This window comes from Macrosteles quadrilineatus, unplaced genomic scaffold (genome assembly GCF_028750875.1).
Source record: "Macrosteles quadrilineatus isolate MER2022 unplaced genomic scaffold, UCM_ALF_1.0 Scaffold_8__2_contigs__length_117827958, whole genome shotgun sequence".
Lineage (NCBI taxonomy): Eukaryota > Metazoa > Arthropoda > Insecta > Hemiptera > Cicadellidae > Macrosteles > Macrosteles quadrilineatus.
The window spans coordinates 355,380-380,821 of NW_026542601.1; the positions used below are offsets into that span (position 1 = coordinate 355,380).

Below are 25,442 nucleotides of genomic sequence, written 5' to 3' on the forward strand. Positions count from 1 at the left end.
TTAATGTTTACAAGTTCGTTATACATATTAAACGATTATGCATATTATACATTTACCTAATCGTATATTTTATTAATACAATCTTTGTAATATTACCTATACGTATCTTAGGTTATTTGATGGTTAAATAAATCGCAATCAAATATAATTTAAAATCAGAAGACGTTTTTAATTTTTTTTAATGCTTGGATAACAATTTTATTTAATTTATACTAACAAATGTTATGTATATATGTTAATTATAGCGATGCATATGACATCCTAATTAAAAATGAAATTTGCATTGGCTACTGTTGTTCAGATGTAAAAACATATTTGTTTGCAAACAAAAACAATTAATTAAGTACGTCAATCCTTTTCCAGAGCAGATATTTCAAATGATCGATTTTAATTGGGTTAAGGTATAGGGTATTTAATTTGATAGGTTGTATAGGATATCTAAGATAAATTACATTACGGGTATATGTTACAACCATCGATCTCTATTACTACAACAGGGAAATGCGTTTTTTTATTAAGCTAATAAATTATTTGAATGCAGTGATGTATTTTGGATATCTGGTTTCCTTTTTAGTTTTATTCATAATGACTTCTGGGAGTGAGGTATACCACCAAAATTCAGGTTTCCTGACTTTTATATATGTGATCAGATACATTCAAACTCTTTGAGATGCATAGTAAAAGATTAACCATTTCTGTTAACATGCAAAGGGTGTTTTAAAAGACTCGATTTCAATTTGAAGCTCACTAGCAAAAGTGTATATACACCAAATAAAAATAAAATATAGGAATTATTTACAAATTGCATTTTCTTAGTATGTCTAAAAATTTAAAGGTCTTTAACTTTATACTTCATAAGACAACACACACCTTTGCTATAAAATAAGGATGGTTTTTTAAGAACTATGTAAAATTTAACCTATATCGATGACACACGTTTCATATAATCTGGTTGTTATACACTATAACGTTAAAATCCATATTTGAAAAAAAATATTTTCGAAAAAGTATTTTATAATTTTTACTACTTTACTTTAGTTATTGACATTAATTTGGCAAACAATCACATAACAGATGTATCTATCCTCAAGATAATACGGTATAGGTTCACTTAAATTATCTATTAGGGAAATTTGCTTATGAAATTAAAAATGGACAAGTGTTTATTCTATAGAATATTTGACTATAAACCCTTCCCCTCATAAAAATGAAGTAATTTTCTATCAAACTCTATCAAAATTTCTCCCTAAATTTTACACTCTATAAAAATTCTCTTTACTAAAACATAGAAGCAAAATACATCTTTTAAACCCCTACACAAAAACAATAGTTATGAAATCTACCTACACTGACACTTTAATTAGTCCCAGCTATTTTCGTACGGGTCAAAAGGGCACGGGCTATGCATGACGCATGATGAAGACGGGTGTCACCAGGGTGGTTACAGAGGGGGAGAACTGTCACATAGCTGAGGTTAGGACCACCACTAGGGCTCGTCAAGGGTGGGGTGTCAAGTGTTTATGCACGTCTATGCACTGTCACTACTAGGTAAGAGACGGCGCGCACAGGTACACCGCACACCGGCGACTGGACGGGTTGTGCTGTACAGGGAGTGGAGCAGCGCTCCTAGCGGGGGGTGTCGCAACTAGCCAAACTGCCTCCTACCACACTGTATCGCTGTTGGGGGGCCGCTATTGCTTTTTATTGATTTCAAATTACATAATAAACTGCCATTGCGATTGAGGTGCGTTATCATTTAGGCTGTGTGGTTGATCAACACTTTTCATGGTTATTTTTACCGGACGTTCTTTTTTAATTTTAAATGTGGTTACATCATTTATAAGTAGTAAATAAATGTATGTTTCTCAAATGTAATTGTATATAAATAATAGGTAAGGGACTTGAGCTTATTTTTTTAACTGAAAAGCAGAGTATTTATTCATAATTAAAAGGACTTTAAATGAAATATGCACATTTAAAATTTATATGGATGGATTATTATTCGCAAACTGAAGGCTATATTTTCGATATCGATGAATAATTTCATATTGTTGATGCTGCAAAAAATTTATTATAGTAATATAAACGATATGGGTGACAACATTTTTATTGGATTATGAATTTAACTTTTAATGTTGTTAGAAAAACCATGTTTGCATTTTTTATTTATCGTGTCATCATACTGTAAAATAGAGGAATTATTTGTGTCAACTTATGTCAAGCTACCTTTTAATCCAGTCATTGTCAAAAAAAGAAAAAACTATCAAACGGAATTGGGAACAACCCGATAAAATAAAAACTCATCTTTAAAACTCTTTACTGAAAGCTAAGTAAATAATCTAATAAATTCTTCTCTTAAATCAATATTAGACTAGATCTCGTCGCAGAGAGAGAAACTTTTCGAACTGTTTTAAAGTTTTATCAGATTTCTTCAAGACAGTTTCCGTTTCCCAAGTTCGGACGTCTTCTCTCGAGAAGGTTTCTTAAGAAACACGACTCAGCTATACAATGTATACAATGAATTCTTATGTGCAACAGGAATAGTGAAACTATTTGAACATTTATCTGTATCAAAGGTTTGAATCATTTTTCAATTGGCTTTTTTAATGACTGAAAAAGCAACTGATTATTGTATTTTGATGGGATATTTCAAATAGAAGGTTAGTGTTGCTATAGTAAACGTGGATTACTCATATAAACGTATAAAAAAAAACAATTATGGTAAAACGTTAAAATATTTCAAATAACTAGTAAGCAGTTTGTAAAATAAGGTAGCCTATTTACTATGGTCATATTCTAACCTCAAAAATGTATTTTTGACTTAAATTGTATAAGTCTAAGACTTACCTACTAAATCTAAACATAAACTTTAAAGGACTTGCTTGCACTCAAATCTGAGTCTTTTATGATTTCCTTTTCTGTTGTTCATATTTTCCGTCTGTTTAAAAAACTTAGTGTTTCGTTAATTTACATGAAAGCTATAAAGCCGTGAAGTCGCCACAGGCTAAATGACCTTTTGCATTTTCTCTGTCTAATAACAGTTATTAAGCTTAGAGCTTAATAGAATGAATTCATTCATACAGGGTGACCAATAGGGTCGAATTTTTGAAAAGAATGATAGAAATACATAAGTTAACAATACAATATTGGGGCGGTTTATCCACTATGAGGCTATAAACAACGATACAGTCCTTGTAAGGTGCTGGGTAGTGGAGTCACGTATAAGGTCAATGTTTGACTTCTTATCTTTTGTCTTCAAAACTACAACTGTTCTGCTGCTTTCAGTTTACTTTATAATTCAATTAAAGTAATCTTATAACTAACTATACACAATTGTTACTTTTATATTAGTTTGTTTTGTGCATAGCTTGTGTAAAATAGATTTTTAAGTGAATTAAGAATGTGTGTGGCGTTTACATTTTGGGAATTGAAATTGAAACCATAGCCTTATTTAAATCTGAACTAAAAGCACACCCTAAAATGCATTTATGTGTTTAAATTCTTACACCTGTAACGTCATAAATTTACTACGTATTTTTATTCAATAATATACGATCATTCATGAGTTTAAATACTATTTTTATCTGCACGTTAAGGGGAAAATACATAATCGTCTCAAATTTTCCAGCCTATATACAGTAGTGTTTTGACTTGATGACATTTGAAATTCAAAACTTAAAAAGATGTCACTATCTGAAAAAGGACGACATTTCGAAATTAGACACTTTTAATGTCAATCCTAAAATGTTAGACCATTACAAAAAATAACACCCAAAAATTGTTTTCCAAATGAATTTGTTTCTTTCAGAAATACTTAACATGACTAAAAATGTTCAAGATCAATTTTTGTAACCAACCGAGTTATATTCGTTATCACTATTGATGAGGTCATTATGTGAAGACGTCACCACTTGTCAACCTTGTTAACCTCTTATTGGCTAAGGACATCTGTTTCTTTAGTCAACCAGTTATTGAGAGCCCAGTGACAAAAATTTAATAACAAGCCCAGTTTGGAACCATTCAGAAATGATCTAGCTTTTCTCAGGACCTAATATCAACATTTGTTATAGCGTTCCGTGAGAAACCCAACGACTAATATATATATATATATACAAGCTATAAAAGATTAGGACATAATATTATACAAAAGTTGGGGAAGGTTTTATTTATTTCCTACTACTAATGTTCTGCTTTCTTTCCTATAAATGCATGTAAAGATAAGTTTCAACAAAACAAGAGTGCAGTAGGTTATTGCATTTAAAAAGAAAAATTGTTTTAACAAAGCTGTTATAATAAACACTATATGATAAGAATGTTTATACCAAATTATATTTACCTATCACCTAACATAAAATGTATGATCTCAAAATAGTTCTATTGAATAACAAGTTATAATATCTTAGAATTTAACTAATTTAATTTATTTTCATACGGTAAAATTTCAATAAAAAACTCATATTTTTATGAATTGTTGCTAGTTTATAGTTATGGATGAGTGAAAATGTCTTAAATGGCAAAACGTGTAGCAATTCATACGTTATAACAATACATACTATACGGCCTTACCTTTATTGTATATCAATGATTAAATCTGTGTTTTCGATATAAAACAACTTTAAACAACAAAACCCTTAATAATAAAATATTATACTTTAGTGTTCTACCTATACCACAAAACAAGTAATTTATATTCTACTACTTAAAAATTATATGTATTTTTTCATTTACACCGTAAAGAGAAAAAATATAGCACTTTGCTATTTTAAAGTAAAACAAAGGAACAAATAAATTAAATATATAAAAAACCTTTAAATGACTATTTCATAAAGTAGTTCATTCTAATAACAGAGTTCGATTCCAACCCACGGGCATTCCAATGGCATGGCGGGCCCATTAGACAAATTGCTCTCCATTCAGCCTCTGTACAGTAGTTAGGCATTTAGCGAAATCATTCAAGACATTTCAAATGTTAATGTCGTAGTTGGACATTTTTAACCTAAATTTACCTAACTTGATTTAGATAATATTTCGTTTTGTAACATTTTGAAGACTGTTGTAGAAATGATTTTTTTCTATAATATACATTTTCTCTATGATATTTTTCATGTAAGACATTTGACGAATTGTAAGATAGGCAATGTATTTTTAGTCGCGTTACCACGGTTATAGTTTCGCGTCTTCAGGTTCCAGAAAGTGTGCAATTATCATGTTTAAATTCAGAGTAAACTTTTGAAAGAGGTTAATTATAAACACGTTGAAAATGGAGGGCAAAAAGAAATTTACCTGCCACTTAGAGGTAATCAATAAATTATAAAGCATAATACTCTTGAATTAGCTAGACGTCCCGTAATTGCCAATTAACGCATTACTTGGTCAATGGAGGTTAAATAGGATTTATATTTCGTAAAGATTTTCCTGTTTCTATGTCATTTAAATATTTTATGATATTTGTTAGCTTTATTCATGACAAAAATGTTTTAGCTTCTGTTGCTTGGAAACATAGAAAGTACAAAAAAGCAGGTGTTTAGTCCGGTGGTGTTTTATGACTATAGTCTAAGTGGTGTGATAAGGTCATAGAGCAGACGTCAAGGTCAAAAATGTCACAATAATAATTGGGTACAGAGTTATAATATTTTGTAACCACCCGGTTCATTAATTGGTTAATCTGCTTTATATAATGCTATGTCCAGTAATCATCCTGATAATAGGTCTTCAAACAGTATATGTAGTATACATTGATAATCTAAATAAGACTACAACTTAAATATTTTTATTTACTGCACTTCTCATGTATTGAGCTAAGCACTTCTATGCAGCTGTGTGGTCTGAGAATTTGTCTAACAATAAAATACATCACCAGTTTGATATTAAGAAAGTTCATTTAACCTTTATCCGTCTTTGATAACCAGGCTTTTAATAAAGATCCTGGCTAAATGTATAACTGACCACTCTAGTAACTAAGCTACACAGAACATATTACTCCACTCACACTGTGTTCATGTTTAGCTTAAAATTCAAACGTGGGAGGCATTGCAGCCTAGATTAACAGTGATTATTCATTATGTTCCTTTCCTAACCAACCAAAGCATAATTAAAATTAAATAAAAAAGCATTGTTTTATATAGCTTTTAACACCATAACTGTAAGAAAAAATAAGAGACAATTGGCTACGTTTTTTATGTTTGCATGCTTGCGTTGCTAAGTTGAACTAGTCAGGCCAATGTCTACTTTACAAATGCTAGGTACTGCCTAATCTAACTTTGAATATTTCAGGTCGAAGAGGGTCAATATCCAGAGTATTGTGTGCAAGATGTATGCTGTGGAGTTTACAAACAAAAAGTAGGAATTTTCAGTCTTTTGATGTAAAGTATTAACGACAATCGCTAACCACTATCACAGCAACAATTCTCTGGTTTAATTTCTGTTCGGGACTTTGGCATTGCAAGATTACAGAGAGTTCCCGATTGCTGAGTGAACTCAAAGATTTTATTTTCTATAAAAACAGAAACACCATGAAATAGAGCTAGGCAGCAATTATCAATTCGCTCTACCTTAGCCAATTGCCAGCAAAATAAGTCAAATGCGCCTGGGAGGCATAATAGGTGTAAATAATCCTAGCCTATGATTACATGCTTCTGATAATCGCATGTTGGATTAGCAATGTATTACTTATTAAACTCGGAACACCATGTAGGCCTATCATTTTCTCTCTATCAAATCATGAACTTCAACAGCTTTAAACGCAAAAAGATCATGTGATACTATTGTAATTTAGTAATCCATCAACATACTATCACGTCATATTACGAAATAGTCTTTCTCATCATATATAACTATTGTGAGTTTTAACTGTACGCAGTATTCAATAATTGAAAAGTATTGTTTATTTTGTCCAGTAAAACATTTTCTTTTACAGAGCTGGTTCTCAACCGTCGTTTGTCTACTTTTAGTATCACTGATAATCGTTGTACTAACTTGTTACCTGATATACTTATGGATAACCTATGTGGAAGGAGATAAAAACAATACTCAAACCCGGTCCGAGCAACGACGTCAACCTTTGCAGGACGAGAAAATAAAACCAAAGAATGTAGGCAAAGAAGAGCATGGTAACGATAAGATTGGAAAGATGAGTGAACATGAAACTGATGAGGTAGAGGATGAATCTGACGAGGAGAAAGACGAGGATGAAAATAAAACATCTCCACCTCAGATATCTCAAGATTTAGTGAAGAAGGATGAATCACAAGACCTTGATGGTGGAAATGATGATTCTCATAGTCAGGGTTCTACAAGAGATGTTCCTACTACTTCTAATGATAATGCAAACAATCAAACGTCTGCTGATAGAGAGTTACCTATTGGGAGTCAAGAGTCTTCTTCTACTAAACATGGTAGTAAGAATACTCCTCGAAACATTGGTAATGATAACATCAAAATAACTTATATCAAAGAGGAATTCATTCTCCCTGACGAAAATAAAAAAGAAAATAATAGTAATAATGACGAGAATTCTGTCAAATACTATAATCTCAATTACCAAAGGTTAGATGGGAAACTTGAGTGAGAAGAATAATAATTTCACCTCCTAACTAATGTATAAATGTCTATTTCGTGAAAATCGCATTTTTATTATTTCTTACAACCTACTATTTCTTAGTCACAAACAAGTTAATAAAGTTTCAGTTGTGTGAAGAAACTTCCAAGTAAATAATTTCCTGATTGTGTAAAACTTATAATTCTAAAATGTTTGAAATTCATAATTTACTGAAATAGTGGTTAACTCTCTTTCATTCTTCATAGTGCTGATCATAGGAAACATGATTCTTGTGGTAGATGACATAATTGAACATTAATTTAATCTAATCTATAACTATGAAAATTAAGTAGAAATTTAATAGTGGTAGCTGAAATTTATTGGCACCTAAAGGTATGCTTGGTATTCCATTTTCATTGGGCGTTAAAAGGTGACAACTCCCCTTAAGAAAAAAAAACTAAAAGGTTCTTTACATAAACATGTACAGCTAAACTCCTCACATCCAGCAGATTTTTTACTTCTTTGTTTTGCCTGTGAGAATATTACAATTAATTATGCCTTGAATAAAAGAACTTCTTTAGCGAGGCAACGGGTGTATTGAAAATAGCCGTCTTTGATGCATTATGAAGGGAAAATATTAGGAACAATAACGTTCATACAGATAACAATAACGTGTAACATTTTTGCAGATTCAAAGTTTGTCCACAAAGTTTTCCAACAGTCTCGATTAACAAAAAATGCATTTTTAAACTAAAATCTGTAATTGGTCATATTTGTTTCACACTGGATATTTCACTTCGATCTATAGGCCTACTCATTTATTGAAATTTAGGCAAACTGAAGAGTAAAAAAAGTTTATATATACAAATTCCATTGCGTTCGTGGAGTAAGTAACATTGCATCTCTGTAACGGCAAAAACGGATATTATCTTAGAAGCTACACAAACAGTTTTTAAATTGTGCGAAATTCTGTCGAAGATTTAGCTGTAACGAATAATGGGTTTGTAGGACTATGACAATACAGCCTAAATGTATTCAATCACACATCCAAAGTTAATTGTTGAAACCCGTTATCTGTTACCTCTTGTCAATAAGAGTCGAAATGTAAAATATTTGGCTATTGAATATATTTTTAACTCTTATGGAACAACCATCTAACTATACGAGGTGGATAATAATCTTTCCTTGGTGAATTCACATTGATTACAAAAGTAATTCTTTTACAAAAGCGAAACCGCAAAAATACACCTTTCACGTTGGAGTTATTGGTTTCAACTTCGCCAATAATTTTATCAGCGACTCGGTATGTTTCCAGATGAATTAATGTTCTGAATATTTGTTTGGTTTGTCCTAAATGACAGCACTTTTTTATTGAAAACTTATAAGCAGCGTTTCTGTTCTCAAGTTTCAAGTTGTGTTGAATTACTCCTATTCATGACTTACCTACATTGAATTAAATTGAATTAATGAATGAAATTTATAGTTTATAACAGTCCTCTTAGCTTGATCATAAGCTAATTTTGATCTGACTTGCCAAATGTGTATTATTATTGTAATAAGAAGGGTAACATTTAGGCTAAACTATCTATTGTGTATAGAGCACGCCAATTCATTAACTATATTTTAAGTAGATGAAGCAATAATCATCAAATTATTTTTCAACAAAAAAAATTATCATATATCATAAGAATCATGTATTAAATGCTAATATGTAAATGTAAAGATAAAAACTACTAATATTTACTTTCATGTTAGTTAAGAAATGCTTATGAAAACTAAACCTAAAGACTTTTATACTTTTATTCAAAACTAGCATAGAGATGACACGAAAGTTTGTATTTATATTACAAAAAATAAATTAATAAATAGTTAAAATAAAATAAAATTTATATTGCATTTATTTACTGTATGAGGTGGCTGTCCATGCCCTGTCACAAAAGAGACTTTTTGTACAAAATACAAACTGTCAGCTTATAAAGAAAAAAAAAGGTTTGCCTTGGTGTTTCATATGGTTATAAAATCCTTTGGTTTTTTTATTTTGTCAAGAAATTATATTTTGTAATTAAATTAGGTAGTATAAAAATTTTAAAGTAATAACTGTTTGTGTACAATTTTGTATATGGTTATTTTAATTTTTAAAATCAACATTGGCTTGGATTAACCAGATATGAAGGAATGTATAAATTATTTTATGCCTCGACGTGCGAGTTGATAATGAATGAATATTTGTATAAAAAATGAGTTATAAGGTCCAGTGAATGTATTAATAGGTCAGTGCATTTTGCAGCTTGTTTTTGATAGATTTATTTCTGTACATGTAAACTTATTTTTATCAAAAATGTCTTCTATTTACAAGAGACTCAGTATACTGATTTTATTAATAAATAATTACTATACCATTCAAAATTATGTATCTGTTTGGTCATCCTGTACTTTATTACTTTCATCAGAAGTGTTATACTGTGTAAATTAATCATTTTACCGTACATGTTACAATACAATTTAAAATATAACTTTTTTATGTTTTAAATCGTAGATATTTGAATTGTTATTTGTATAAAAAACTCTTTACTAACACCAGATGTTTACAGTCCGAAGCCGAACACGATTTTAGCAGGTAATAAAATAACAGCACGTTTACTGTCCATATGGGATATTTAGACAGATTGGATGTACATATAGACACATATGAGTAATGGTCACATGGGGTTATTGCATTGTAACAATTTGTATAAGTTCTGAAATGTGAAATAAAAGGTAAACCAATAAAGTACCTTACAAATCCTCATAAAAATACAAAAAGTATTTGGGTTTATGGTAAAAAGATTCACTGCATACTAAGGTCTAAGAAATATAATCAACCAATTGAAGCCAATACAAATATAATTTAACAGTTTAGCAGCTTACTCCACTAAGCTAGCATACCTATAAATAACTGTTACAATCTAGTAGTTCAGGCTCAAATGCCATTGGATTTGTTATCCTGTTCAGGTGGAATTTTCGATTGGGTATCTTGCAACAAAAGTTTTTTAGAAGGATGATTTCCATCCGTATTTGATTGATGTCTTGCTTTAGTTTAACGAGATCTTTTCTTAAATCTTCAATATCGTCAATGGGTTGGGTCATGATATAACACGATGAAGTAGTCAATATAAAATTTTGGCAAAATTGTTTTGTTTTATGTTTTAGTTCTAAGATCTAATTACCATAGAAATATTACATTTATAATGCATGTATACGTTTATATCTATATATTAATTTGAAACTGTTTTACTTTGTCATAGCTATTTTGAGAGAACGGCTGTGCGTAGAAACTTCGTAGAGGTGTCTAAAGAAAGGTCTTGGTCTGTAGATGAGCCATCAAAAGAGAAACGCGGTAAATTCCCTAGGGGCTCTGCCCCAGTGGCCTTTAAAGTCCCATCCTATGTTATTCTTATGGAGGAAAACGGGGTTTTTGTCACAGCTAATTTGAGAGAACGGCTGGGTGTAGAAACCTGGTAGGGGTGTCTAAAGAAAGGTATTGGTCTGTAGGTGAGCCCACAAAGAGAAACGAGGTAAATTTCCTTGGGACTCTGCCCCAGAAGAATTTAAAGTTGCCTCTTCAGATTTGTTTACATTACGACCATATGCATAATTCTACACTACTTTTTAATGAAACAGCTGTTGATATTTAAATTGTTATTTATTTAATTTGTCAAAATGAAGTACAGTATTTGCCATTGGTTTTTCTGATTTTAAAATGGATTTTCTTCTGCATCGTGTCATGTTTTGCAATATAATGTTCTATTACCAAATCAGTGGAAAATCCTATAATCACAGTAACTCTTAAAATTATTTCTTCTGGAGTTAACTTATATCTATTGTATGGGTTGGTTTCTGCCTTTTTTTACCACTTCTTGGAGATTGTACGTAGGTGATATTCGTTGGCATATTGCATCTGTAAACGAAACTTGGGTTGGTGTAATTATTAGAATGGAAAAGAGTGAGAAATCCTGGACAATTTGATATAGGCTAAAAATAAAACTGAATTAACACTGTTCTACATTTCTTGAACAATCATTGAAATAACCGATTTGCAAACAATGGAAACATAGAAAAAGTCATAGAACACAACCAAGTAGAAGAAATAGAAATAATATTTTTTTTCATTTATAATCGTTATCATAGACAACCCAATGCGGCTATGAGAGGGAAAAATTTGTAGAAAACACTAAAAAAACAAGATCAGCTTTTTGAAAAAAGATAAGATATTTACAAACGATTTTGATTATATCTAACTGTTGTGTAGATTGTGAGTATTTCCATTATCTTTGAGTCGCCTGTAATGCAATTGCTCGAATTCGAGCAACAGGTACACTAGTTTTAGTTAATTTGGAAATGAAATAGTCCTAAAAGTCCTACTACGAAGGTCTAAACTATTAAAAGAGAATTATAAGTATAGGAATATTCCACCAAATGAGTTTTAAATCTTTCGACGGTAGCTTTTTGATGAGTCGTAGATTAAACCAGATGGCCATACTAATTAGCTTAAATAAGTGGTCCGGACTAAATAAAAAGCTCCATCTAGTCAGTAAAATACTCAATGTGCTTACACTTTTAGATGCATCGTCATCACGTAATATAGTCACATTCAAACAGTTAAGTATGTATACAAAATTTAATTATTGAATAACTTTGACAATGTTGTCTTGCAATCAAAACTCTACCTTTTGAAATAGATTATAACTTGTCTTGAATTTGTCTAAACTCACTGGTGAGCTTTGCCACATTACACGCAGCATTTTCTGTGACATATTTTGTACAAATTAATCTGGAACCCAAAACAAGTGGAGTGAGTCACGCGCGTCCATGTAGACATGTTCTGTGATGAATGGTTTGGTTCAAATATCTCACGCGTTTGAACACGTACTATAACCAAAACATGAAATGTTCTAATACGTATTAATTGTTGTAGTTTTGTGTAGTTCAATTTATGATTTATAAACGCAAAATCCTAAACAATAGTTAGACCAAGCTATTAAGAAGAAAACGTTTGGACTGTTCCCTTTAATACGTGTCTTTACGTATGTGTTAAGCCCGACAGTTTAAACATTATTCCTTATATCGATCACATATGCATAAAATAACCACCTCTCACCTTCAAAACTCGTCGTGTGTTGCTTGCCTATTGGTTAGTATCTCGTAGTTGGATACCAAATAGATAATTTCGTTCCTTAGGCTCGGAGATTAAAGCATATTTTCTTCAAAGCGTTTGCAATTATATGTAACAAGAAAACACTAATGTAGACACACCGTTAAAAATATCTCTATAACTAGCTTTCCAGCACAAGTCAATTGAATGCATTTGTTTTCAATCAAATAAACATTGAAAAATCAACAAGCATGAATTACGAAAAGTCAAAATAAATAAGGAAATCTTGTTATTTATGAGGAAAAGCGTAAGTAGAATTATTCTTGTAGATGTTCCATTATGCATTTCGTGAAAAGGCTTAACACTTTTCTTCTCTCCGTTGCCTTATCTACTTAACAGTATCACGGATGTATCGTTCTTGGAATAAATGTTTTTGAAGTAGTTCACCACTTTAGTGTATCGATTTTGTTCTGAGAATTCTTTATAAGGATTTTTATTTAAGTGGTGGATGAAAAGTTGGGTTATAATAATCTAAGTTTGTTTTTCAGTTAAAGATTTAATATAAAAGATAAAAATATAAAATTCTTAAAAATACAAATATAAGCTTAACGTTAGCGTTAGCCTACAAATATTATTACTATGCCTATGTATACATTATAGTATACAATTATTCGTTAACCTATTATTAGTATACAAATGCAAATAAAATGTATTATATTTCAAACTATTGAAGTGCCAAATCGTGATTACATGTAAGTAATGTTAATTAGGTTTAAATTCAAAACCATCAAATATTGTTAAATTTAATTTCAATAAACTTGAAATATATATTTGTTTTTACTGTACGTGGGGTTTAATCATTTAATGTCCTTGTGGAATAAATGCTCAACCCTCATTTACACCTGTGGCACATTTACATTTACATAGGAATGAAACCCAATAAATATTAAGAGGTAGTTATATTAAACGGATGTGGTTTAGTTTTTAATGTTTTGTGTAAAATGGTGGTAATATAATGGTCGAGTTGAGACGTTAACTGAAATGACAATCAGAAGTCCAATAAAGTATTGGTTACAAAATCGTCTACTAAAATTTATATACTATCTTTTATAAATATAGATAAATGGTTTTATCAGTTTGTTTGCGTTTAAAGCTCAATGGGTCATGTACTGCGTACAGTTTTGTACTGGTGGCTAAGGTTACAGACATAATAGTTAAAATAGTTTGACGAATTTTGACAGTACCTAATTTTTCAGCGCAGTACAGAATACAGTAGCTATACGTATAACTGAGAAGAATGTTATTATAAATTATTTCAGTTTCTAGGAATATAAAAGTAAGGACTCTACAACAAGATTCGCCGAAGGAAATTTAAATATCTCGCGACTTTCGTTTTGCGATTTTACATGTTAGGAGTCCTTCAGTTCCGTTCGAATGAGAAATTGCAATTAAAGATTGACTGTATTAATTTCTTCCTAGAATATTCTGATCGTTATCATCAATACGATGTCCTGTAGTAGGCCTATGCCTAATTTATGAAGGGACTTAAAAGACCTCTTATTTATTACAATGTCATGTTATTACAACTCACTAATGTGTAAGGTGCTGATTATTGTGATGTTAAGGTGACCATCCCTTATAAAGACCAGTGGTTCATCAATTTATCATACTGTTTCTATAGAAATGAAATGTAAAGGTCAAGTATCAAAATTTGTAAGTTTAATAAACCCAACATGTTTTTTTTTATATTTAAAAACGTATTTAATCTAAATATCACTGTTTTAGTTGTATATTATTATCATTAAACTATCGGAACGAAAACTCGTAAGAACTCAAACGTTTCTTGGTAAGATACTATCAGAAACTAAACTAAACAATTGTCAAAACCAACTATGAAAGAAGAAGGGTTTTCAGTTCAATTAAACCTTTAGAGACTTTGATAAGTGTAAGAAAATGTTGCGTTACCATGGATGCACTTTTCAATAATAGCTACTTCTTAGCGTATACCATGGGCAATTTCAGAATTTTTATTCCCATAGTGGGGCATATTACTTCATAAAAAGTCAAAAATAGTAACAAACTAAACTAAATCAAAAGTTAAACGTAGTTTTCGAATAGCAAAACTGCAGGTGCATTATAGTGAGACATGCAATGTTATAATAATATATCTTTGCATTCCTCTTTTCTTTATTCCTTGTAACGCCACCTAGCTAGAGTAACATAAAGTAAAAGCTTCTAATTTGCATCCCTAATTCAATTGGTTCAATGTATTTTTGTGTAGCTATATTATTGGTCAATAGAATGCTGTTTCTTTTGTTTTGACGATTTATTTCCCAATGACCAATAGCAGTTGGGCCTAGTTTTAAGCCATGGAAAGTGTTCTTACGTGAAAAATTGTCTGGTTGAATTGTTAGATTTATTTTGTTTCGTAGGAATAAGTGTTAGCTGTCCTAGCACACAATGGCGAAGTCCGATGGTCCGTTTTGATCCTTACCGACCGCCATTCGATCAGTGTTGCTAAATAATAACAAATACTCTAAATTACTATTTGATCATTTTTTTGCAGAAAACTGAAAATGAAAGTACCAAAGTTTGATGGAGCATTTGAAATTTGTATTAGTAATTACTGCATTGGAATGTTTAAGGCAGTGAGTTACTTTAGTGGTCCTCGTATAAATTACGTATTAGAATAGCTTAATTTTTGGTTTTTAGGCTGATTGTACATTTTAAAGTGCGTATTTTACAATACTTGGTTTGTTCTGTTTAAGAGTACCATTTAATCACACAAGCATAATTTATACTATCAAACATTTAAACATTGTATTATCCGTATGTGTAATATTTGTGATTGGATTTAAAATATGTTAATAAATATTGACTACATGACGTATTAGTCTAGGTTGAACCTTTTTGTTCTGTAACTAAACTATAGTGTGAAATCATCGTATGACTTATGCCTAAAGAAAAAACTTTCGTAATATGTTTTGATAATTGCTTGTTTTTCTTTAATTACAGATTTTGAATGAATGTATGTTTCAGAAAAACGATGTGTCGATTTGGTCTTGGGTGATTTTGGTAGTTCTGATAATAATAACAGCCGTTCTGCTGATAATCCTGCTGTTACCGGAAAGAGCAGAAGAAATCAAGAATTTTTTTGTATCTAACGTCCGTAAAGATAATTGTGATGGTAGCAGTGTTCCAGGAAAAGAAACTAAAAATATACAACCGAATCAAGATATCAGCGTAAATGATAGACCTAATGACAGTAAAGAGGGTAATAATAATAATAACGATATGCAAAACTCAACAGATAATATGATAGGTAAATATTCTCACGAAGAGGTAAATGCAGATGACATGAAGACAGAAGAAACCGCGTCAATCATCAAAGAAGAGGACAAAGAACAAGTTTTGAAGTCTGAATCACTCACAACAAATGAACAAAAACCAAAAAGATCTGAAGATAAAGTTACTAAAAAAAACCCCAACAGGTCTCCCTTCAACGATAACTATATGTACTCTTTTAGTGACATAAAAAATATGACACTGAAGTCTAAAAAACTACCAACTAACTCAAGGATATCAGAATCCAGAGAAACGCCACTTAACAAGGAGGAAACAATTGAAAACGATTTCAAAGAAACCTCGTTAGCTCCAAAAAGAAAATATTCTCAAAATGAAAGAGGAATTAGAGAACCAATGGCAATAAATACAAAAACTCAATCTACTGACTTAAGAAAATCAGAGACAGTGGAAAAGTCAAACTTAGAGGTTAGCGAAAATGCAAAATTGCTGAATGATCTAAAGGAACCCTCATCCATTCCTAAAGAAGAAAGTTCTCACAACATAAGGGAAATTAAAGAACCAATGGCAAGAATTACGAAAACGCAATCAAATGACTTGAGAAAATCAGAGACAATGGAAAAGTTAAACTTAGAGGTTAGCGAAAATGCAAAATTGCTGAATGATCTAAAGGAAACCTCATCCATTCCTAAAGAAGAAAGTTCTCAAATCATAAGGGAAATTAAAGAACCAATGGCAAGAATTACGAAAACGCAATCAAATGACTTGAGAAAATCAGATACGTCAAACCTAAATGTTAGCAGGAATACAAATTTGCAGAATGGCCTATTGAAAACCTCGTCAATTCCTAAAAGAGAAAGTACTCAAAGTAGAAGAGAAACTGAGGAACCAATGACAGGGTTGGCAAAAATGCAATCAACTGAGATGAGAAAATCAGAAACAAGAGAATTATCTAACTTAAAGGCTTCTGAAGATGTAAACTTACAAAATGATGGTAAAGAAACTTCATTATCAACTGAAAAGAAACACTCTGAAAATAAAAAAGCTGCTGAAGAGCCGGTGACAAGGATCACTCCTTTTGGTTGGGTGACGGACAACATTAATGAAGAAAGGTCGAGCGATAGTGATATTGATGCAAAATAATGCAACAATTTTAAGAACTGCTGATAGTTGTATTCGTTAAATTTCCCATTATAATTACACTCATCGATAATAGTTTTCATACATTTGGAGAACATCTTGCATTTTTACTTAAAACATAATTTACGGATTCAGAGAGATTGAGGATTAGGCATTTAAGTGCTGAAACTTGGGAGAATAGGACGTTATTTTAGCTATTTTCTTTGGGTCCACTTAAAAAAGCGATAAGATATTTTGGTCTATGAATTTTAGTTACCTTTACATGACATCATCGTTAGATAACAGAAGTTTAAGTATCAATAAGTTTATTATATGATTATGGTTGATACAGTCTCTGTTCGGAATTTATATTATTCATACGCAATCTATATGAATCCAGACTTCGTTCATATCTTGTTCGGACCCACGATTATCAAGTTCAATTTAGTTTTAAATTAAATGGTTGGAGTGAAACCATTTTTAATGCAATTCCGAAGAACCAATATTGCCTCTTTTGCATACTGACCCCGTTTCAAGGCACGGATATAGCTGCTAGTTTATTATACTGTATAATTGGTATTTCCCCTACTCTATTTGTCTATATACATTGATCCCCTTTTTAAACAGTCCACAATATCGAAGTTTACCTCCCACAGTCAATGCCAATAAACTTTCAATTGTCTTAATGAAGTTAAAAATATGTTTTTATTTAATGATAAAAGTGAAAAGCAGTCAAATCATTCAAGGCCATGTATTTATAAACCCGACTTTAAGCGGAACCGAGCCCAGTTCATTACCATTAAAAGGTTATTTCCTTAGGTATCTAAATCCAAAGGGGATAAGAAAGATTATGTCTATCAGTTGATAAAGATTTGCATGAAAGATTAATTAAACTCCGTTTTCATTTTAATGTGACTCAAACAGCAGCAAGCTTGCAATTATTCAGTTTACATCTATGAATAATAAATATTTTATGTTTATCTTTGACCGTTATATCAGATTACCTTGTTACCATGGTTTAAAAGTATGAATAAGCTTTACAAAATCTAAATTTCTGTATCCGCACATAACAAATGGCCAGAACTGAAGGTTTAAAATAATTTAAGATTATAAAATAAAACGCAATTTGACAAACAATATACTAATGGAATCACCTACTACATTCATTTGCCAACTTGAGGTATAACTATTTAAAAGAAATATTTTAAGATTCTTTAAATGTTAAACAATGTCAATAAATCTCTTTCCATTCATCATTGCATTACCATATCATAATGTATCTTTGTTTTATCTATTTATATTTAAAAAGTTAAAATAACATAATATACAGGTTTCATAAAACATATTTTTTTTTTACTGCTACAGGCACTTCCTGAAGAAAGTGCTGAATTTTGCATGGGTGGCGTTTGCTGTGGCATTTACAAAAGACAGGTATTCTAATTATTACATACATAATTTACTAAGTAGTGTATTTCAATACGTTTAAAAGGTCGAGGGATCAGACACTTTGTCCGTATTTAATCTTTTTTTTATTTATCCAGTTTCGTTCTTTAAGCTCTCAGAACTTTAACAAAGCAAAGCTAAAAAACGTTAAAAAAACCTTCAAATTCAAATGTTTCTGCATCAACTTTGAGAATGATCGATTCTATATTCAGTTGGATTTGTAATTAGGCATATGTTAAACATGATCGTTTCCTATCTAAATATTGATAAATTACACATACATTGACAACCAGAGAGCAATAATGATGGTATGACCATTCAACTGGTTTTGTTATGCCATGTATTCACTACATGTTCTGTTTATTAACTTTATAAGTTGTTTTATTTCAGTATACTTGTAGTGGTAGTTATTTTATATTTTATTATTATAAAAATATAAAAATTATTAAACCATTTGAAAGTATTTAAATAATTGAAAAAACCTTGAAGGATTGATGAGAATATAATCATAGGATTTTATATAGAAATGTGATATAAAACCACTAGAAACTTCAATACAGTTGTGAGCAGTTGATAAAAATATCGATTAGGAATGCAAATATTGCTGCCAAACACTCTGTTTTAGAAAAAGTGCTTGTCACAGCTTGTAATCCATAAATACACAATGGTGATTGGTTTTATTCATTATATAGATTTCCAAATATCAACCGAGATTTTTTTAGACTTGCAGTCTTGGCATGGCTTTGATGATGTAATAAGTTATAATTCTTATCTCAGATTTCTTCACTTATTGATAAATTATTATTACAAATGTGCACAGTTTTCTGAAAAGGCAGTTGTCAATAGTATCACTGCCACACAATGTGTACGAAACAGATTACTAAATATCATTTGACTAGTGCTAGATGACAATATGTAAAGCTACTTACTACGTACTATTAACTAAAATATTAACAACTATTTTTTTTTTCAGTCAGTCGGACTACTATATTTCTTATGGATATTATTTTTAGTCTTGGTTGTCTCTCCAGCCTTGTATTATGTTTTCATTCACCCACATTCACGAGCGTCAAATAATGAGCAAAGAAATGACATTGGAAATATAAAAAAACTACCCAGGAATGAAAGGATATCTGAAGATATACTGTCAAAGAATCGTAAACAAAATAGCAACGAGAGTGAAAATAAAAGCAGAGTCTCTGGTAGTAACCAAGATAAATCTATGAATCCCACCAAAGATGAAATTCGGCCAAAGAATCATAAAGAGCAAACTAAGAAGAGTTTTGATAGTGTAAGAGAAGAAGAAAAGGAAAGAAGAGAAGAAGAGCGGAGAAGTGTTACAGGAAATTATAAAATTCCTTCTACAGCGGATGCAACTGAAGATCCGACTCAACCTGAATGTGTATCGAATGACTTCTCGACAAAAGCCGCAAATGACCAACGAGTATCAGTCATTTCGTTAAACAATTTAATTAATCCAAAAGATGACAATAAGCCAAAAGGTGAAAATAAGCCAAAGGCGAACGACATGAATTTGATTCAAAATGATAATGTATCTTCCAATGATAATTTATCTTCGAATGACGTTAAAAGTTTACAAAGTGAAAATGGTTTAAGCATAAACTCAGACAAACTCTCTCATAGGCATTCATCGGAAGACAAAGATGACAATTTAAGGGAGGGAATGACCTTAGGAGACAATATTCCAAATGAAAAATTTAATAGAAGTGGAAGTAAAAATAGTTTAACTGTACTCAATAAGTCATCAAATGACGAGTTTAGCTTTGAACCAAATGATACAAGTTCAATTCAACAAGATTTACCTGATGATTTAGAGAGCAAAAACATAACAAAAGGCGGTTTAGACGATGAGTTGGTAGCTGGGCATGTGACTAATGATGGTTTAGACGATGAGTTGGAAGCTGGGCATGTGACTAAAGATGGTTTAGACGATGAGTTGGAAGCTGAGCATGTGACTAAAGAAGGTTTAGACGATGAGTTGGAAGCTGGGCATGTGACTAAAGATGGTTTAGACGATGAGTTGGAAGCTGGGAATGTGACTAAAGAAGGTTTGGACGATGAGTTGGAAGCTGGGCATGTGACTAAAGAAGGTTTAGACGATGAGTTGGAAACTGGGCATGTGTCTAACCAGATCTCGAATGATAATGAATATTCTAGGTTATCGAAGAATGAATCTTCCAAGGAATCTGTTATTGAGAAAAAGGATTATGATCATAATACACCTAATATAGAAAGAAGTAATGATGAAGAATATACAAAGCGAGATTCGAGAGTCAGTAATATTAGTAAAAGGAGATTTTCGTTGAAAAACAAATTTAACTCAAATAAGGAAGATACCGACACTCAAGAACCTGAGAAGGCATCGAGAACAAATAAGAAAAAACTGTCCTTAAAACTGAACTCGTTTGTGAAAACTGATAGCAAAAAAGATTGACGTTAAATGTTAAAGTACAAGGTTTTAAATATTATAAGTTTTAGTAGTGTTTCTTTTTGTTTTCATGTTGTTATATGGTTTTATTAAAATAAATCTAACATCCATTGATCTTTATTGCAACTACAAATTACTGATTTAAACATTCCAAATACCCGTATTGTCTCATATAGTAACGAGAGGTAGCCCCCCGATAGTATAATAGTTTTGAACTGCATAACACCAATACATAGAAAAACTAAATAATTTGTTATATAGATAGTTTCTATAGACAATTTTGTACAGTAAATGTTTCCACGAAAGATCCAAATAAAACTGTTAGTGAAATAAAATGTCAGTGGCATTCAGACATGTTGATTGATGAGAAGTTTGTTTTGTATGCATGGAAGTGACATCTCATGGCTAGCCGTGGATAATGGAAACGAGACTGTTTGGGGATCGCATGATTATAAATGTGTTTTAGATATTGTAGAGATATTGTAATGTCTCTTTAGCATCGAATAAACTATACAGCCATTAATTATGACTATACAAATAATTACTTATCAAAGGTATTAACATTTAAAATAAATTAACAGTAATATACAACAAGATCATCACACTCATCCTTCACTCATATTTGGGTTAAGATATACACCTAGTGGCGTCCCCATCTTAAATAATTGATTAATTGAATACTAACAAAAATTTTTTAAATCCTCATTGTTTGGTTCTAAATCTTTATGAAGTAGTCCAAAGCCACACTTAGTAGCACCATTGACTATTGGAGACTAAAATTGATATTAGATTGTATTGATAGTCAACGTTTGTTTGATAGTCACTGTAGCTGAAAAATATATCCGTGTTCTCTAATTAACCTTCGCGCACTATTTTGCAATAACAAATATATAAATAAATAAAAAATATATTTATATATAATATATTTATATATTTATATATAATATATTTATATATAATATATTTATATATAATATATAAAAAATATATTACCTTTTGTAAGTAGGTATAAGCTAACTTATTTCATTTTACCGAACAATGTATAATTATCTGTCGAACTTTTTATATACTTAAATAATAACATGTCGTAGATAATTCACTTTAATCATTAGATTTCACAAACAATCGTTTGGTTATAATAATAATAATAAACGTTTCAGTAAATGTCGGATGCTAGAACAACAAATTCCGTAAATTGACAAAGAAACAAATTTATTTTCTATGGAAGAACGTTATCATTGCAAAACTACCAAATCTACCTCTTATGTGCTATTTTTATTTAATTTTTTCAAGTATCAACCTACACTTATACGGAAATCAAACTAATTAGATTTTAGATTTTATCATCAAAAATTAAATAATCTAAGATCTTTTTCACTAAAAGAATGAAACAGGTAATTTAAAATAAATACAATAAGTTAATATTGCTTTTTTACTAAGCTTTTTTACATTGTCTAGAAATAGATCTTTCTGCTCATTCTATACAGTTTATAAATGTGAATGGTCTTTCGCTTCAAACAATACATATTTATTACTATTCTAAATACTTTATTTTTAGAATAGTGAAGTAGTGTGGATATATATTCTTGGTTAAATCGTCCCTACTTTGGCATAAGCTTACAGTTGCTTATAACTTTTTTGTTAATTATATTGTATTGATTTAATTATATTCATACAAATCTTCACACAGACTCTTTAATACCATATAAAATGTAAAGAAACTCAACTGTCAGTTGCATCTTGTTTTTGTAACGTATTATATGTTTCTCTTTCTGATGGTAACTGCACGATTATAAATTTCAAGATGCCACCAAATACTCAATTGATATCCTATCTTACATTCATTTTATATTGTCTATTATAACAATACTATTCGGAGTGATCGATGGAGGTTTGTTTTGTATGCATAGAAACACCATATCATATTCTTCTGCCGAAAAGCTCTTTTGTAGTGTTCGCATTATATCGAGAAATACTAGATAAGTTATTATTCTTCGCATGGCTTTTGGTGAACAGTGCTCTTTATTTTTTGAATGTTTTCAAATGATGAGATAGTTTTCTGGATAAAGCACATACAATTCAAAGCGGACTCGAAACCCTCATTTAATGGTATTATCTATGTCTATCTATCTATCTATCTATCTATCTATCAATCTATCTAGCTATACTATTATAAAGAAGAGTAGGTGTCTAGGTGTTTGTCTGTCCGTCTGTGTGTGTGTTTGTATGAGATAAACTTAAAAACTACTGAACCGACTGGACTCAAATTGGACAACAATAAAGATACAACACCGAGGATGCATATACAGTAGAACTATTCCTGCTTCAATGTTGACCAAGGACTCTACCCCACGGGATTTCAAAGTTCTGAGGTGACAGTTATAAAAGTAAATATTAAGTGGTCTCCATGGTAACGAAGAACAAACCCACAAATTTTAAATGTAAACAAGCGGAACTGTGTATGAAAGGGTATGGACCATAAACATAAAACATGATGTCACTCACTCGAGTGTAAACATTATTTAACATTACTTAAATGGAGATGTCAAACCATATGTTAATGTTATTAGTATAGGATTCATTCAGATACGTCATTTGTTTATGTTTATGATCTATATCAAGTCTGTTCTAATATTTGTGAAATGCTGTAATAAGATTTTAGAGGGAATAAATCATTGTAAAAGAAATTATTCATAGATATAGTAAATAATTGAGATCCTATAATCATTGCCGTATCAGGATTGCAGTATCTTATCATGAGTTTTATGAGAGTTATTTGTTAAATATATTTTTGTGTAAACAGTAATAGAATTTGCCTTCCGCAGCAAACCTGCTGACTAAACTAATTTCCGTTCGTCTGATGATAGTTTCACTCAAATATGTTAAGAAATTCACTATTGACAGGTTTTGAACTATTGTGATAGCTTTTCGTTTACAGTACAAACCATTCAACATGTTATTTGATTATACCTACGTTAAAATCTATCATTGATTTTGTATCCTAGGTAGCATAAATAGGTGTTCACAAGTTCAGTGTATGAGTTAACAAAACGTACTATTATCAAGTAAAAAAAAACAGTACAATTTTTTGTTTCAAATTTAAATGGTAGGGGTGAAACCAGTTTTAAGGCATTTTCAAAGAACCAACAATTATCTTCTGCATAATGACCCTGTTGCAAGGCACGGGTATAGATGCTAGTCCTTAATATAAAGGCCATTGGAGATTGGCATATTTAAAATATAAAATAAAATAAATTGTTCATGCATTCATACATGCTTTAACCTGATTCAAACATCTAAAAAGAAAGATATCTAATACCAAGGAAGCTATAAACAACTTTAATAAATCGAATGAGGTCTAGTGCCAGTGACCATTCTTGTATAGAAATGTTATCTCTTGGGAAATTATTATATTCTGTGCAATGAAGTACGTAGTGATTCGATATAACGCTGTATAGAATTCCTCTCTATGTTTGTAATGTGATATAAATTAACCTAAATCCATTATTAATTATTAGCAAAGTCAAAACATATATGTTATAATAAACATGCAATAGCTTATATTGTTTATGATTTTTGAGTAAAACTTGTAAGGAATATTCCTTTAAAATAGTCATTAATCTGTAACGGTTTATACTAAAAGCAATTTAATAACATTCTAATTCATAAGTGAATTCTTTCCAAACGTAAGGAGAAGTCTTCTCCTATTGTACTTAGACCGTAAGCCTAAACTAACTATAAACGTGATTATTGTTAAAATAATTACAACATAATGAACATAAAGACAGACCTCACAGTTCAAAAGACGAAACATAGTGATTTTGTAGAACTACCAAGATACCTCAACTACATCTAAATTGATTTTGAAAAATACAGATCTTCGTAATCTTGTAATATCAAAACATTTTAAGAAGCCAAATATTTGAAAAAACATGTGATTTTGTGACGAACTTTTGGCTACAGTTAAAATTCTCAAATTTACACGGAGCTCTTGTGTTTTCAGGTAGATAAAAAGAGTTAACTTGAAGCTGTTGTTACATTATGTATTAGATGAAGGTTTAGTGTGAAGATTTAGTAATATCAGAAACACTGTTAATATTCTCTGCGTTTAAACAGTGTCTCTTCCCTTTATCTTTTATAGATACATCGCACTCCACTACTTTATCAGCTGCTCTGGTTGGATTTTCAAAGTTAATATTGGTTTAGATAATACGCGTGATTTACTAATACAGAAACATAGAAGGAAGACATCCCAACTCAAAGGGCGACGAACCTCACAAAACCACGTTTTAATTCTTCTTTTAAAGTAAGTAAAAACTTTAATAGTGTGAACGTAAGTAAACACAACAAGTTTTATCTTTATTGTCATAGTGACCAATGAATATTTACGAACATACCCAATGTTCTAAATTAAAACGCTTTAGGTCCACGGATTGACAAAGGAAATTCCAAGAACAATA

General features: G+C 30.8%; 1 protein-coding gene across 1 annotated transcript; it reads left to right on the plus strand.

Moving 5' to 3' along the window:
- Positions 1–5,179: 5,179 nt before the first annotated feature.
- On the plus strand, positions 5,180–25,003 carry LOC128999422 (uncharacterized protein DDB_G0290685-like). Its single transcript, XM_054425933.1, has 5 exons — positions 5,180–5,296; positions 6,274–6,339; positions 6,917–7,545; positions 20,178–20,826; positions 24,986–25,003. Exons 1-5 carry the CDS (start codon positions 5,261–5,263, stop codon positions 25,001–25,003), a joined length of 1,398 nt encoding a protein of 465 aa, XP_054281908.1. The 5' UTR covers positions 5,180–5,260.
- Positions 25,004–25,442: the final 439 nt, after the last annotated feature.

Excerpts from the sequence above, each read along its gene's own strand:
- LOC128999422 (XM_054425933.1), top strand. The coding sequence starts at position 5,261 with ATGGAGGGCAAAAAGAAATTTACCTGCCACTTAGAG. Across the intron at positions 6,340-6,916 it reads GTGGAGTTTACAAACAAAAA|AGCTGGTTCTCAACCGTCGT; the intron begins GTAGGAATTTTC and ends TTTCTTTTACAG. Across the intron at positions 7,546-20,177 it reads TATAATCTCAATTACCAAAG|GCATTCATCGGAAGACAAAG; the intron begins GTTAGATGGGAA and ends ACTCTCTCATAG.